The sequence below is a fragment of the Triturus cristatus genome, chromosome 7 (assembly GCF_964204655.1).
Source record: "Triturus cristatus chromosome 7, aTriCri1.1, whole genome shotgun sequence".
Classification (NCBI taxonomy): Eukaryota; Metazoa; Chordata; class Amphibia; order Caudata; family Salamandridae; genus Triturus; species Triturus cristatus.
The window spans coordinates 1350376929-1350391484 of NC_140590.1; the positions used below are offsets into that span (position 1 = coordinate 1350376929).

General features: G+C 42.8%; 1 protein-coding gene across 1 annotated transcript in view; it reads right to left on the minus strand.

Moving 5' to 3' along the window:
- The window catches only part of EDEM2 (ER degradation enhancing alpha-mannosidase like protein 2), a 395734-nt gene that overhangs the window by 284282 nt on the left and 96896 nt on the right, over positions 1–14556 (minus strand). The window contains exon 2 of the mRNA XM_085619015.1: positions 2979–3089. Coding sequence (XP_085475141.1) covers positions 2979–3089 — 111 coding nt within the window. The remainder of the gene's footprint in view (positions 1–2978; positions 3090–14556) is intronic.

Consider the following 14556-nt stretch of genomic DNA (forward strand, 5'->3'; position numbering starts at 1 on the left):
CTCCTGAGACGGATGGGGTCGCTGTAGATTTATACAAGTCAAATGTGACACTATGGGGACCGCTTATAACCCAGGTAATCACTGCAAGCTGTGTTTCATCTTTATTAACAACTTGGGCAGAACAGACCAGAGTGCCAATATTTTAAAAAAGGGGGATCGCCAGGACCCTGGCTGTTATAGGCAAATTTCACTGCAGGACTCTTTGATAAAAGTGATTGGTCGAAGTATCCTAGAACGTCTACAAGACTGGGCCGAGGACAACAAGGTTTTATCTGATGTCCAATACGGTTTCCATGAGGGCCTAGAGACGGTCCAACAGAGCCTAAATTCAACCATTATTATAGGGGAGTACACACGGGTGAAGAAGGGCAGGCTGTTTTTAGCTTTCGCAGATCTCACCGCAGCTTTTGACTATCTTAGGCACGGCAAGCTCTGGGAGATCCTTGAGGGTATGGGAGTGGAAATGTAAATTATCCACTTTCTTAGACAGATATACAGTGATGCAAAGGCAAGAGGGCGGTATAGTATTAACGGTGAGTGCTCTGCCCCGTTTCCAATAGGGAGGGGGGTTAGGCAAGGCTGTGTGCTGGCTGTGTGCTAGCCCCCTTTCTTTTTAATCTTTACATTAACGGCCTGGGCGAAGCACTGACTAAAGAATGCCAAGACCTCCCTCAAATAACTGGATACCCAATACCTGCTCTTCTATATGCGAATGACACAGTTCTGATGTCACGCACTCAAGTAGGATTGCAAAAGGTTTTTAAACAGCTTTTCAGCCTTTGTGCGCCATCTTGGCCTTAGGGTGAACACCTCGAAAATCTTTATAATGAGATGTGGTCATGGAAGTCAGAAATATAGGACTATGTATACATATGAGCAGAAGATAGCGTTCACCAAGAGATTTTCATATCCCGGTATACTTTTCGATCAGAACGACCGATGGGCCCAAGCAGTGCTAGCAAAAAAGTTGGCGTTTTTAAAGACCACTGGTGCCCTTGCTAATTTCTCAAGAAAGCTGGGTAGGAGGCCTATAAGGCAAAATGCATCTTCACGGCCATGTATGAGGCAGGGGTCTGTGGTTTTGCTGATGTGTACCCCTTACAAATAGTAGAAAACGCGTTTTTATGTTATATCTTAGCAGTACCGAGTAGTATATCATCATATGCCTGCCAGTCTAAGATGGGTTTACCATACATTGCTGATCTCATAAAAATGGAGTCTATTCTTTTATGGCATACAATCTGGACATCGACAAAAACTGTACTTAACCAGGACATTTTACTGGATAGTTTAAAACTTGAAGGGGCTTTAACTATCCCTTGATAGGTATGTCCGAGACTTTATGTGTGACCTAGGCCATTTAGAATATTTTATCAACCCTAGTACTATGTCGATGATCACGAGAAAAGAGCTAAAAAAAAAAAAGAGTGCCTTTTAATACTAGATACACTCAGAATACCAGCAGAGATCATAAAGTCTACTGTGTGGTACAATCAAATGATTTTAACAACTTTTAGTATACAACCTTATTTGAAAATGGTACTTGGTGCTATGACAGGATTTTATTGACTAGATTCAGACTTGGAATCTTCCATAAACTTGTAAGTTTCCAAAAAAATGAATGACTGGGCACAAGACATGCAACTGTGTCCCTGCGATAATCACTCAGAACAATCCACCATACATGTTGTTTTATTTTGTTGATTTTATAATGACTTAAGGAAAACGTGGATTGTTACAATTTTCAAATCTTTGGGGATCAGACAATGCTGCCCTGCGTTTACTGTACTACAGTTTTTGGAAAATGAATATATAGTCTGGAGGGTAGCTATGTTTTTAAAGAAAGTACTTAGACATAGGAAATGCATTGTAATATAACCATGTAGTCTACAATGAGTTAAGGGATACTGACTTGATGGAATGAATTTTATCATTAATTGCACATTTGATAATTTTTAACTTTTGTTGTGTAATGAACTGTGTTTTATGTGCTTTTATGATTGTCTGAAATAGCAATCGAACAAAGTTTTACTTGACTTGACTTTCTAACTCACTGTTCTGTTGCAAATGATATATGCCACCATCTACAAGACAGTGGTCACCTAAATACCAGATTATAAAGATAATATTGTAGTGACAGAATAAGATCATTAACTAATTTTGTTCACATAGAATAAGAGGGCTATTGTTTTCTTATATTAATGGGTATTCACGGAGACTAATGTAATTTAAGCAAAGTTTTGCTCGAATCATTTCCTTCGACAAAGCCAATAGATACAATGGTTCAGTGTTACCTAGAGTGCCTAAGAACATGTTCTATTTTCTTCTTTTCCCAGTGAAAAGCTTTTTAAAGCGAACAGCGACAAGAAGTTCTTTAAATGTACAGTACATAATCTAATTCCAAAAAAACAGAAAGGGGCCTGTGAAAGATGAAGAAAATCATAAAACAAATGTGGGGGTCAAATATGACAAAAGAGTGAAATCATGGCAGCTAAAGACAATACAGGTATGGTTGCAGGAAAGAGGAGATAGAGTGAAGGGTGTACGGTGTATGTACATGTCAACTAATGTTATCTACAGGTGAAGCAAATATCGGAAAATTCAAGCATAGGTTTTCCAATATACTGTGCTGGGCCACCGCAAAAGGAGGTATATGTGCCTTAGTAGTTTCCAATCTCTTTATGTGCCAGTTAAAATTTTGCAAATAATAAATATGTATTAGCAAAAGATTACCTTAAGATCATGGGAATGGCCTCAACCTGATAAATCTCATCTTCATATATTTACACACATCTGTTGACTTAATGTCTGATAATAAATGTTAATGTCTGATGGTACATGACCTAAATGGAATAAAATTCCAGAGGGAACTGTCACAGCTTTTTTATGAAAAAATCTACTGCAAGCAGAATTAGAATCTTTGAGAAATGAGAAAATAAGACAGTATCATCTTGCTTTCACTCATGATTTTAGCGTACCTTCCCCAGGTGTCCTGGCCATCACATGTAAGGGGTCGAAGTTCATCATATGGGAAGGCGTTTTCGAGGTAATGGTTGTATGCGTGGTAGAACATAGACTTAACCCGGTTCCTGTCGGACAAAGAAAAAGAAAACAAGTATTGAAAAAGCTTTATAGCTCAATAAATACAGAATACAATAGGTCGTTCCACCTGCCAGCAAACAAATTTTAGACTAAACATGAGAAGAGTGATTGGGTGTGGACTGTAAGTCACTGGATCAACCAATAGCAAGCCGTTATTTGTTCTACTATTGTTCAAAAGAAATGCATTAAAAAAAAAATCAGTTTAACATATGTAGTTAGTAAATTTGGTCCAATATGTTATTCAGAATAATGCACCAAAAATATCCTTGGGTCTTAAGATGATCTCTTTATTTTTGTGCTTTTACAGGGATTCGGCTGATCTTGTTTTCTACAGTCAAGGCTCCAAATTTCAAAGTTAGAGATACAACCAAAACTTTTTGTGCTTCATTTAGACAGTAGTATTTTGGACTTTCTCAAGGCGTATGCAGTATTGATAAAGGTTTTCTCAACTTTTTAATTGCACTGTATGTTAAGCTCACAAAGCTGTGACCTATCTTTAATGTGTGCTTGGGGGATATTTACATTGAAAATTCATGTAGATATGGGGGTAGTTGTGTGGGTTGCGCTGATGCTGCCCTTTCTGTACCATGTTCCTAACTGAAACATAAGTGGATGCTGCCTTTGTTGTACCTATTTTCTATGTTAAGGATACCTGTACTGCTACAGTCATTGTGAACAAAGCTTGCTATGCTGACAATTGCATGTGCTTTTTTTCTGTCGGACTGTGCACATGTGTGTGTGCCACTCCATATAATCTACATGTTTTGTGTGCAAGGAAAGAGTGCATGGTTATTGCTAACTCTATTCTGGTCTCCTTGTGAAGAAACAGTACACCGCTACTGCATTACTGTACCTCTCCGTGGCAGAGAAAAGATAGCATTACTACCTCCACTGTATCTTTCCTGCACTTGAGCAAAGGTAGCAAGCATGGCTACATCCTCCGGTGTTGGCATTTAGCATTTGATGGAAGTTAGCACTGCTGCTGCCTACACAGTGCAAAAAGAACAATTGATGGATAGAATGTTGAACAGTGTCAAACATTCACCCCAGTACAGAGATTTGGGTCTAAATCCATAATTATTTTGCTCACCCTGCTATTACAGTGTAAACCCAGCCATATGCAAATCAGTTTTGACCCTGCTCCCCATGGGAACAGTCCAGCCCAAACTACCAGGCCTGGTCCTCCCTGGACTGGTAACAAGCATCCTAGGACCGGTTTCAGGGCATCACTTCTCATTAACCAGGCTAGCTTGGCTCCAGTGGCATGGAGAGCTCAGGACCCACGTCTTGGAATACCTGTCCTACTCAGGGTGATAAATGAAAAAAGAACAATTTATGGACAGAATGTTAAACAATCACCTGGCCTTAAATCCATTGTGTTTTTGCTCCCTATGTCAAGCCGGCTGTCAGAGGGTCCCTCACACGTATCTCTACAAGACGCTCCTTCCCCCTGACTGCAAATCAGACTGCGCATTGGACTTCCTCCGCATTGCTGAGCACCTACTACTGAGGTACAGTGAGTTGCTTGGCCCTGCCTTCCCCGGAGCAAAACACCCTGTAGAGTTTATGGGTCCCCTTTAGTGCTGAGGGTCCTTAGGGTCCAATTAGCCCACCTGGTACCTCCATTAATCCCAACACAGTGGGATTGCTTAAAAGGTAGTCGCAGGCCACGCCCCTTTCTCTACCACTCTGCAAGTGCGCCTATCGACGCAATGCTGGTGGGGGGGATGAGGTCCCCTTGCCTCCTGAGGGCCTCACGGCTAAAGTGGACTTCATCCCCCAAGCAACAGTGCACCAGGAAGTGCGTTTGCAGAGTGGTGGAGAAATGGGACATAGCCTCTGACCACCTCTCAGCAATCCAGCAGGCTAACTACCTCCAGTAAGTCCAACACAGCAGGATTGCTGAGAAGTTGTCAGAGGCCATGCCCCCTTTCTCCACCACTCAGCAAATGTGCATCTCGGTGCACTACTAGTTGGGGGATAAAGTCCCCTTGGCTCCAGAGGGACGTTTGAGGCCAAAAAGCCCTCCTGGTACCGCCTGTAAGTCTGAAGCAGCGGAATTCCTGAGAGCTCGTCGGAGGCCTAGCCCCCTTTCTCCACTACTCTGCAAAAGTGACTGCTAGTTAAAAAAAACTTAGAAATTCACTAAAAAAAAACAAAGGTTACAAGGACGTTATAGTTAGCAAATAGAATTTTTTTTAAACTTAGAAATTCACCAAAAAAACCAAAGGTTACAGGGATGTTATAGTTACCAATTAGCATTTAAAAAACCCTAGAAATTCACTCAAATACAAATGTTAAAAGGAAGTTATAGTTAGGGTCAGATTTTGCTCAGACTAAACCAGAGAAATTCAGCCGTTGTAGTTAGCGGAGTTAACTATAACTCGAGCCCCGCAATGCACTGCTTATGACCTCACGTATTGCATCACTCATGATATAGTCAGTGACAACCCTGATGACATCATTGTTGACCTCTCAAATGAATTTCTCTGACCCTAACTATAATGTCCCTGTAACCTTTGTTTTTTTAGTGAATTTCTAAGGTTTTTTAATTCTATAGGCTAACTATAACGTCCTTGTAATCTTTGTTTTTTTTCAGTGAATATATGTGAATAATTGAGGCACTGACGGCCTATAATTAAGCAATATGTTATATGCTGTACATGTGCAATTAATACTAAAGGAGGGGCAACTTTTATAAATAAAAAATGTGCTCTTGAATATATTAAATGCAATGGTGGCACAGAAGGAATATGACTCGTTACAACGCGTCGTAACAACGACCGCATTGTTACCACGCAAAGCCATTACTACGCAAGTCATTACACCGACTTGCAGTAGATGGCGCGCTGACATTAGAAATGTATAATTTACTATTCCAACTCCAGCCTACGTAACAGTAGGAAAGGTGTTGGAATAGTAAACTATACTATTTCTAATGTTAGCACGCCATCTACTGCAAGTCGATGTAATGACTTGCGTAGTAATGGCATTGCGTGGTAACAACGCGGTCGTTGTAACGACCGCGTTGTAATGCCATCGTGATGTGATACCTGCAAGGTAGTGGCTGTTTACCCACAGAAGTAGAAAAAGCAAAGTATACAAAGCTATTAAATGAGCATAATAGTTGAAAAACGCAAAACAATGAAATACATGGAAGGACTTATCCCTTGGCTACTGAGAAGAAAAGAAAGAGGGAGCTGTGAAGGTTCAATGGTTGTTGTGGACGTTAGAGACTCCAAATGGTCATTGCTATTGTTAGGTTATGGTCATTGTGATTGCTTATACTGTTTGTGTTTTCTCCTCCATTTCCTGGTCCTGTGAAATAGAGCTTATAAAATGGATGGTTAGTCTTAAGCTGCTAAATAACAGTGAATAAAAAAGTTTTGATCTTCACTTCCTTTCTGACATAAAATTCCCTTTATGCGTTGCCCCCTGTGCTTGGCTTCTTCTATCTGAATCTGTGAAATTTACATTTTTCTGCCTCAGTCACCAAGCAAGAAATACATTGCATATGGACTGGAGCACAAATTTCACCATAATGAGGCACCTCTATAAAAAAAATATATATATAGAATATATATCCTGAGTCACTGGAATTATGTGATTCTGCAGCAGTGTATTATTTTCTGCCTAGTTATGGATTTACCACATTTGACACAATAAATAATCTTTTGCATAATTTGCATTTTCCTGTTGTAAAATTTAGCCAACCTGGTCGCATAATTTGCTTCTATAAATGTTACTCTGATACTATTGGAAAATAAGTTGCTTTTATTTTACAGTTGATTTTCTTGAAATTAGTCGAATAAAGCTGCATTGAGTTGAATTATAGTTCCGTCTAAGGAATCAGTTGCTTTACAACACATTTTTACTGCAATTGAAACTTTTTTGAAATACTTCTTAGTATTGAATGTACATAAAAAGACTGTTAACTTACATTAGTATTGAAAGTGCTTTGCGCACGAATGAGTCCCATAATCCCAAATTACAATATTCTATAGAAACAAAGGGCCATGAATACATTTGTGAAAATGGGTGTAAAAAAAAGTGACTTTTCCTCTCCATCATACAGAAAATAACTTACTGAAATTTCATCAAACATGGCACAAAAGCAGAACTTTACTCAGGCAAGTGCATTTGCTTGATTTGGTGTAAATTGGTTCAGTAGTTATCAAGACATTAAGGGGCCCCATTAGTATGGCGGGCTCGGGAAACGGGACCGCCCGCTGAGGGTGCGGCAGTCCCGCACTCCCGATTAGCAACATTGTGGCGGGCGGTGCAGGGAGCACCGACCGCCGCAATGCCACAAAGGCAGCCTGTGCCTTTCAATGGACAATGTGACAGGCACCGCGCGGTGCCTGCCACGTTGTACATTGAAATGCAGGGGGGTACCGTAGGTACCCCCCATGTGTACGCCCCACCCCCCAGAATCCCTGGGGGCCCGCTACGGGCCCCCAATGATAAAAAAAACACCTGCCTTTCCGTGGCGGCAAAGGCAGGTCCCCGCCTGCATAGTAATATGGATGGCGGTGTCTACCAGACACCGCCACCATATAAACTGCTTTTCGGCCCGTAGGCAATCGGGCGGATTGCCTACCGGCGGAAAACCGGCAGACGGTCTTCCCGTCCACCAGGCTCCCCCCCGCCATGGTAATGTGGTGGGGGGGGGGAATTGGCAGCGGGCGGAGGTTTTTAGCGGGCGGATAGCCACCGCCATATGGGCGGTGGCGATCCACCCGCTATACTAATGACCAATTAAGTGTTTAAAACCTTTTTTTGTCTGGGTTTGAAAGGGTTTACAAAGATTCAAAATGCCAAAAGGTCGGGTTTATTACAGGAAGTGCCTCCTCAGTCTATAGTGAATTGAAGAACTCAATAAGTCATCACACATGCACTCTCTCACTCATCCTTACACTCACCCATTCATTCATCTACCCAATGATGTATTCTTGCATTCAACCATTTACTCATCTACAATACTCAAACTCAACAAGCATAAGGAAAATAAATTAAAAGAATAAAAGTAGAAAAAGGCAATCACCATCTAAGCAGGCATGTGCTTGGAATACAAAATTAAAATTATACATAGGAGCAGGTTGCCAGCCTGCAATTGCACATCTAATTGTTTTAAATTTCCAGTATAACTGTCACGGTTGGAAGAAACGTTATCATCGTGGAGAGGTTAAAACAACGATACACTAACCAAAATAAAATTCCAAAACGGCAGCTCAATAAACACTGCACCTAGACAGCCATCTTCGAATGCCAAAGTACATACTGTATCATTATTGCTCAGATACAAGATAGTCAAAATAATCTTTCTAAGCAGAGTGGCCATCCTGAAACAGTAAAACAATGAAACACTTTGAGCAATACTATTCCAAGATGGCTGCCCAGTTCAGAAATAGTGCCTGCACAGAATGCAGCACCCTGCAAATGAAATGAACGACAAGGGATTGATTCTCTTGTTTGGACTGACTGGAAAACTAAAGGTCTAGTCACCAGCCCAGACACTGAAATGCAATTATTTTCAGGCACATGCACAAACGTGATCAGACAAACTGCTATGACTTACAGGGCAATAGAAGCGATGGCAGAAATGGTCTAACCCATTGCCCCATGGAGTATACTGTCATGGGGAGAAAGAGAATGTGAATGATACGCAAAGAGATAGAAGAGGGGTGACCAGAAGAATCTCTAAGTATGCAGAGATTATGTTTTTTTATTACAAGTGCCTAGCATATAACTACAACTAAGTGAAACATGAAAAGCCCTGGTCACCTAGATTGCTGAGAGCAAGAAGGAATAGGTTATTTACCCTGTTAGCATCTGTTCATGGCATGTAGTGCTGTAGATTCACATGTTCTGCATACTCCTGCAATCTATTGTTGAGCTCAAACATTTGCAACATGTTTTTCTTTGAAGAAGTCTTTGAATCACAAGCTATAGTGATTCCTCCTATGCGCATGTGCATTGGTTCCATTGTGAGATTGTTTGCCGGTGAGGATGAAGATGGAGCAGGGCAAACGTATGTTTGATGACCATGCGAAAGTAGAGAAAATACATCTATAACAACCAAAGGCTTCCAGGGAGGTGGACAGGTGTATATGAATGAACAGCAATACATGCCAGGAACAGATGCTTACAGGGTAAGTAGCATATTCCGTTCATGGAATGTGTAGTTGTAGACACACATGCTCTGCGTCGACTCAAAAGCAGTACCCCTCCAAGCAGTGGCTAGCCAGATGATGTTACAGAGGACTAAAAAAAAAAAAACAGTTCATAGAACAGCTTGGCTTGTTGGCATGCTAGGACATCCACAGAGTAGTGTCTGATGAATGTGTGTGGAGTGGACCATGTAGCTGCCTTATATAGGTCAGCTAAAGGAATATTGCCAAGGAAAGCCATGGAGGCATCATTTTTTCCGAGTTGAGTGCGGTCTGGGTACGTTTTTCATAGTCTAAATGTAGCAAGTTTGGATGCATTTGACAATCCACCTAGCTATGCCCGCCTTGGACACAGCATGTCCTTTATGTGGCTTGTTGAAAGTTGCGGAGTCTTACGAAAAGGCTTGGTCCTATCAATGCAATACATTGAAGCATACTTGACATCTTGGGTATGGAGGGCCCTCTCTGCCACGGAGTTAGGCTGCAAGATGAAAACCGGGAGCTCAATGGTTTGAGTGAGATGGAATGAGGATACCATCTTTGGAAGGAACTTTGGGTTGGTCCTGAAGACAACCCTCTCAGTATGAACTCGAAAGAAAGGCTCTTCTAGGAGAAGAGCTTGTAGTTCACGGACGTGTGGTAAAACATGAAAGCAAAGAGGAAGGCAACCTTTCAGGCCAGGAACTTGAGTGGGCATGAATGTAAGGGTTCAATAGGAGGTCCCATGAGCCTGATAAGGAAAATATTGAGGTTCCGGACAGGGATGGGAGGTACCTTGGGGAAATAACTTGTTTGAGTCCTTCCATGAACGCCATGATGACAGGCACTCTAAAACAATAAGTGTGTTCCTATTGTGCAAGTAAGCTGCAATTGCAACTAGAAGAAGGCATATGGAAGTGTAAGCTAAGTCTAATTCCTGGAGATAAAGAAGGTAGCCAACTATATCATGGTCCATGGGTTTAAGGGGGTCTATGTGTTTTGGAAAACAATAGTAGACAACCTTGTCGCATTAAGCCGCATAACAGGCTCATGTGGTGGGTCTACATGCCTTCTAAAGGAGAGATATACATTCTTGAGGTAGCTTAAGATAACCAAACTCTAGGACCTCAGGAGAAAGATCACTAGATTGAGCTTCCTGGGGTCTGTATATCTGGTTGCACCATAGTTCTGTGTGAGAAGGTCCCGCCTGTTGGGAAGCTTCTAGTGGGGAACCACTGACAGCTGAAGAAGGGTCGTGAACCAGGATTGTTTGGCCCATGTGGGGGCCACCAGGATGAGAGTGAGGGATGTTTGCTGGAGCTTACAACCCACGTACGGAAGGAGTGAGAGAGGAGGAAAAGCAAAGGAAAATGTCTCTGACCAGTTCATCTATAGAGCAAACACAAGGAGATGATTGACGGAGTGCTGAAACTTTTCAGACACTCACCTCCAGTCACAGATCTGGTTGAATCTATCATTATTCTTTAGCTCACTTCGCCATCTCAGTCCAGACCCAGCTATATGCAAATCAGTCTTGACCCTGTGCCTTATGGGAACAGTCCAGCCTGAATTGCCATGCCAGATCTTCCCTGAACCGGAAACAAGCATCCTGGGGCCGGTTTCTGGGTAACACCCTTCATCAGCCAGGCTAGCTTGAATCCAGTAGCAAAGTGAGCAAGGGACCCATGTCTGGGCATACCCTGACAACCCAGGGCGAACAAAGCAAACACAAGGAGATGATGGACGGAGCGCTGAAACTTTTCAGACACTCACCCCCAGTCACAGATTTGGATCCATCATCATTCTTTAGCTCACTTCGCCACCTCAGTTAATCTATACAGCATTACCCATGGACTGTCGGTATGGAAGCCTGGAAGCGAAGCTTAAGTATTTTGTGTTTTGGGTGATGGCGAAGAGGTCAAAGTCAGGTAAACCCCCAATGACGGAAGTAGGATATTTGGGTAGAGTTCCCACTTGTGGGCTTGTTGCTGCATCCTACTGAGCATGTCTGCAAAGTCGTCGTTCACTGCTGAACGGTTCTCCACTAGGAAATTACCTTTATGGTGAGGAGCCCACTGCCAAATACTCTGGGCTAGTGTTGAAAGCTGCCTAGAGTGTGTGCCTCCCTGCTTTTGAAGGTAATACATGGCCAACATGTTGTTTATCTTTATAAGGACAATTTTGTGCTGAACCTGGTGGAAGAAAACGTTTAGTACCAGCTACGTGGCCAGTAGCTCTAGGTAACTGATGTGGAAGCTCTGTTGGTTCAATGTCCACACACCCTGTATGGTCATTTGTTGCAGATGCGGCCCCTTCCTTTCAGTGAGGCATTCGTCGCGGTGGTCACCTGTAGAACTGGGTCTGGATAGGCTGGCCCAGCAACAAGTTGTTGCTGTTTCACCATTGCAGACTGCAATGGGCGATGTCCTGTTTCAACACCAGACCCTCCCATTGCCCCTCCGCCTGTGACCATGGTGCTGCTAGGCACTCCTATAGAGGACGCATGTGTAATGTCGCATCGGGAACTATCGCTATGCAAGAGGCCATCATACCTAGAAAGCGCATCACTGATCTGATTGTTAGGTGGAAATGTGGTTGAAAAAGAGGCAATAACAGTTCGAAAGCTTGGATCCGTGCTTGGCAGGGATATACTTTACTGGTGACTGCATCGAGCACTGCACCCAGGAAGGGCTAGACCTGGAGGGGTTGAAGGTGAGACTTGACTGCATTTATTGTGAAACCCAGATTGTGCAGAAGGTTTATCGTGGTTTGATTATTCAAAACACATTGTTGCCTGTTTGCACTCTAAATCAGCCAATCATCAAAGTAAGGAAACACATGGACCCCACTCCTTCGGAGCTGGGCGGCCACCACAGCGGGACAATTTGTAAATACCCTGGGTCTGTAATGACCCTGAAGAGCAGCACTTTGAACTGATAATGTTGGCTACTTACCACCTACCACAAGTAGCATAGGATAGCCATCATCCGTAAATTTCATGGACTGTCCGAAAATTAGCCCTAGCGGCCATTGTCCATGATTGATATCTTAAAGGACAGCATTTGTACATAACTTTAGCCTCTCAACTAAACAACAACAGTTAATTCCCGCAATTGTGATTCCTCAGCTGAAGTAAAAGGGAAGGAGTATCCTGTGCTGCATTCCAGAGGGAGGGGCAGATAGTTAAAAAGAAATAGGTCTTCTTGTCAGTGTTCCCCAATGAAATGCAAATGTGTGCAACTGGTTAATTGGCAAATATAAAGGGAGTTTGGAAGGCATTAATTGATGGAGTGACTTGAGCTCCGTGGTGACAAGATATGTATTTTCTTTTTTTAAAGGCATTGCAAGGGTGTTCCAAGCTGAGCTATAGAGAGCGTGCTTTTAATGGACAGTTATAAAAACTTTCAGCACTAGATATAATTTGCATATAACTGAAATCTATACATAAGAAGCACTATATCTGTAACCTAAATGTAAATGAGTATTTATTGGCAGCCTATAATATATACTACTACGCAAACAAATGATGGACGGAATGCTGAATAAATCAGACATTCACCCCCAGTCAAGAGATCTGGGTTAAATCCATCGTTCTTTTGCTCACCATGCCACCTCAGTTTAGACCCAGCCGCATGCAAATCAGTCTTGACCCTATGCCTCATGGGAACAGTCCAGACCGAACTGCCAAGCCAGGTCCTCCCTGGAACAGAAACAAGCATCCTGCGACCGGTTTCTGGGTATTGCCCTCCATCAGCCAGGCTAGCATGAATCCCGTGGCACAGTGAGCAAGGGACACACGTCTGGGTATACCCATCCCACTTAGGGTGAAAAGTGCTACGCAAACAGATCTCTGTACTGGGGTGAATGTATGACATTGTTCTGCATTCTGTCCATCAATTGTTCTTTTTGCATTTGTCACCCTGAGCGGGACGGGTATGCCCAGACGTGGGTCCCGTGCTCTTCATGCCACTGGAGTCAGGCTATCCTGGCTGATGAAGGTTGAAAGCCCGAAACCGGTCCTAGGATGCTTGTTTCCAGTCCAGGGAGGACCTGGCCTGGCATTTCGAGCTGGACTGTTCCCATTGGGCGCAGGGTCAAGACTGATTTGCATATGGCTGGGTCCAAACTGGAATGGCATGGTAAGCAAAACGACGGATTTAGGCCCAGATCTCTGTACTGGGGTGAATATATGACATTGTTCTGCATTCTGTCCATCAATTGTTCTTTTTGCATATAATATATACTGGGTATAATGCACGTTTAAAATAATGACTTAAACATTTGCAGTGCTTTTAGGGATTCTGACAGAGACAGAGGAAGCACACATACAGCTGTGGAGAACGCTCGAGACCGGCAGGCCTTCCAGATCTCAGGGCTATCCTACAGATATTGTGACTTGTGTGCACCACTTATAATTAAAGGTAGGCATTATGACGGTAGAATGAACCATGGTGGAGATCAAGTTCAAGGGAGCCAATATCAGGCAATATCAACATTTGTCCGATACCACCCACCTAAAGCGCAGGCTTCTCCGAAAAGCAACATCTTTTCTCCAGGATGGAGGTATAAAGTACAGACACAGGGCACCTATTTTGACCTGAGCCTCTCAGACTCTGCAAAGAAGGGAGTCCCCCCATTGCATCACGGCCACAGGAGAGTTCCGCTTCACATTGGCAGGGGCATTGGACCAGGGTGACATCCAATAATTATGCCCATAAGCCATCCATGTAGGAAATCCAGTGTGAAGGGAAAGCCAACCTGGACAAGGTACAGGTGGGTCGCCTAGTGGACAAGAGAGTTCATGGAACATTGGTTTTGGCAGCTTCTTGAGAATCTGTTGACCCTCTGACCAGGATACTCCGGCTCCACATGAGTACTGTATAGTCAGGGCCACTGGAATTATGTGGCAGGAGAGGGCCAAATTATGTAGCAGGGTTGCTGTAATTAATTATGGCCACGAAAAACCAAGTTATGCAGCACATGTTGTGATAGTACTGCTTCATTATTTTGTCATTTTTACATTTAGAAACACTGTTTGGAGATTGGTTGCAACTCATTAGTAACAGTTTAACACCCAAATATAGCAATAAGCAACAAAAAGGTGATCAGTCAACCTTTGCAAATGGCCTTCCACTGCGCAGCAACACATGTTACTGCACTTTAAGTACCTTTTGAACCGCCTGAGCATGAAAGAAAACAGTTTTTTTGTTAAATCATGCTGATTATGCAGCAGCTGATGGATTATGTGGCAAATGCAGCACATCTATAATTATGTGAAAATTGCAGCGGCCCACAATCGCATAAT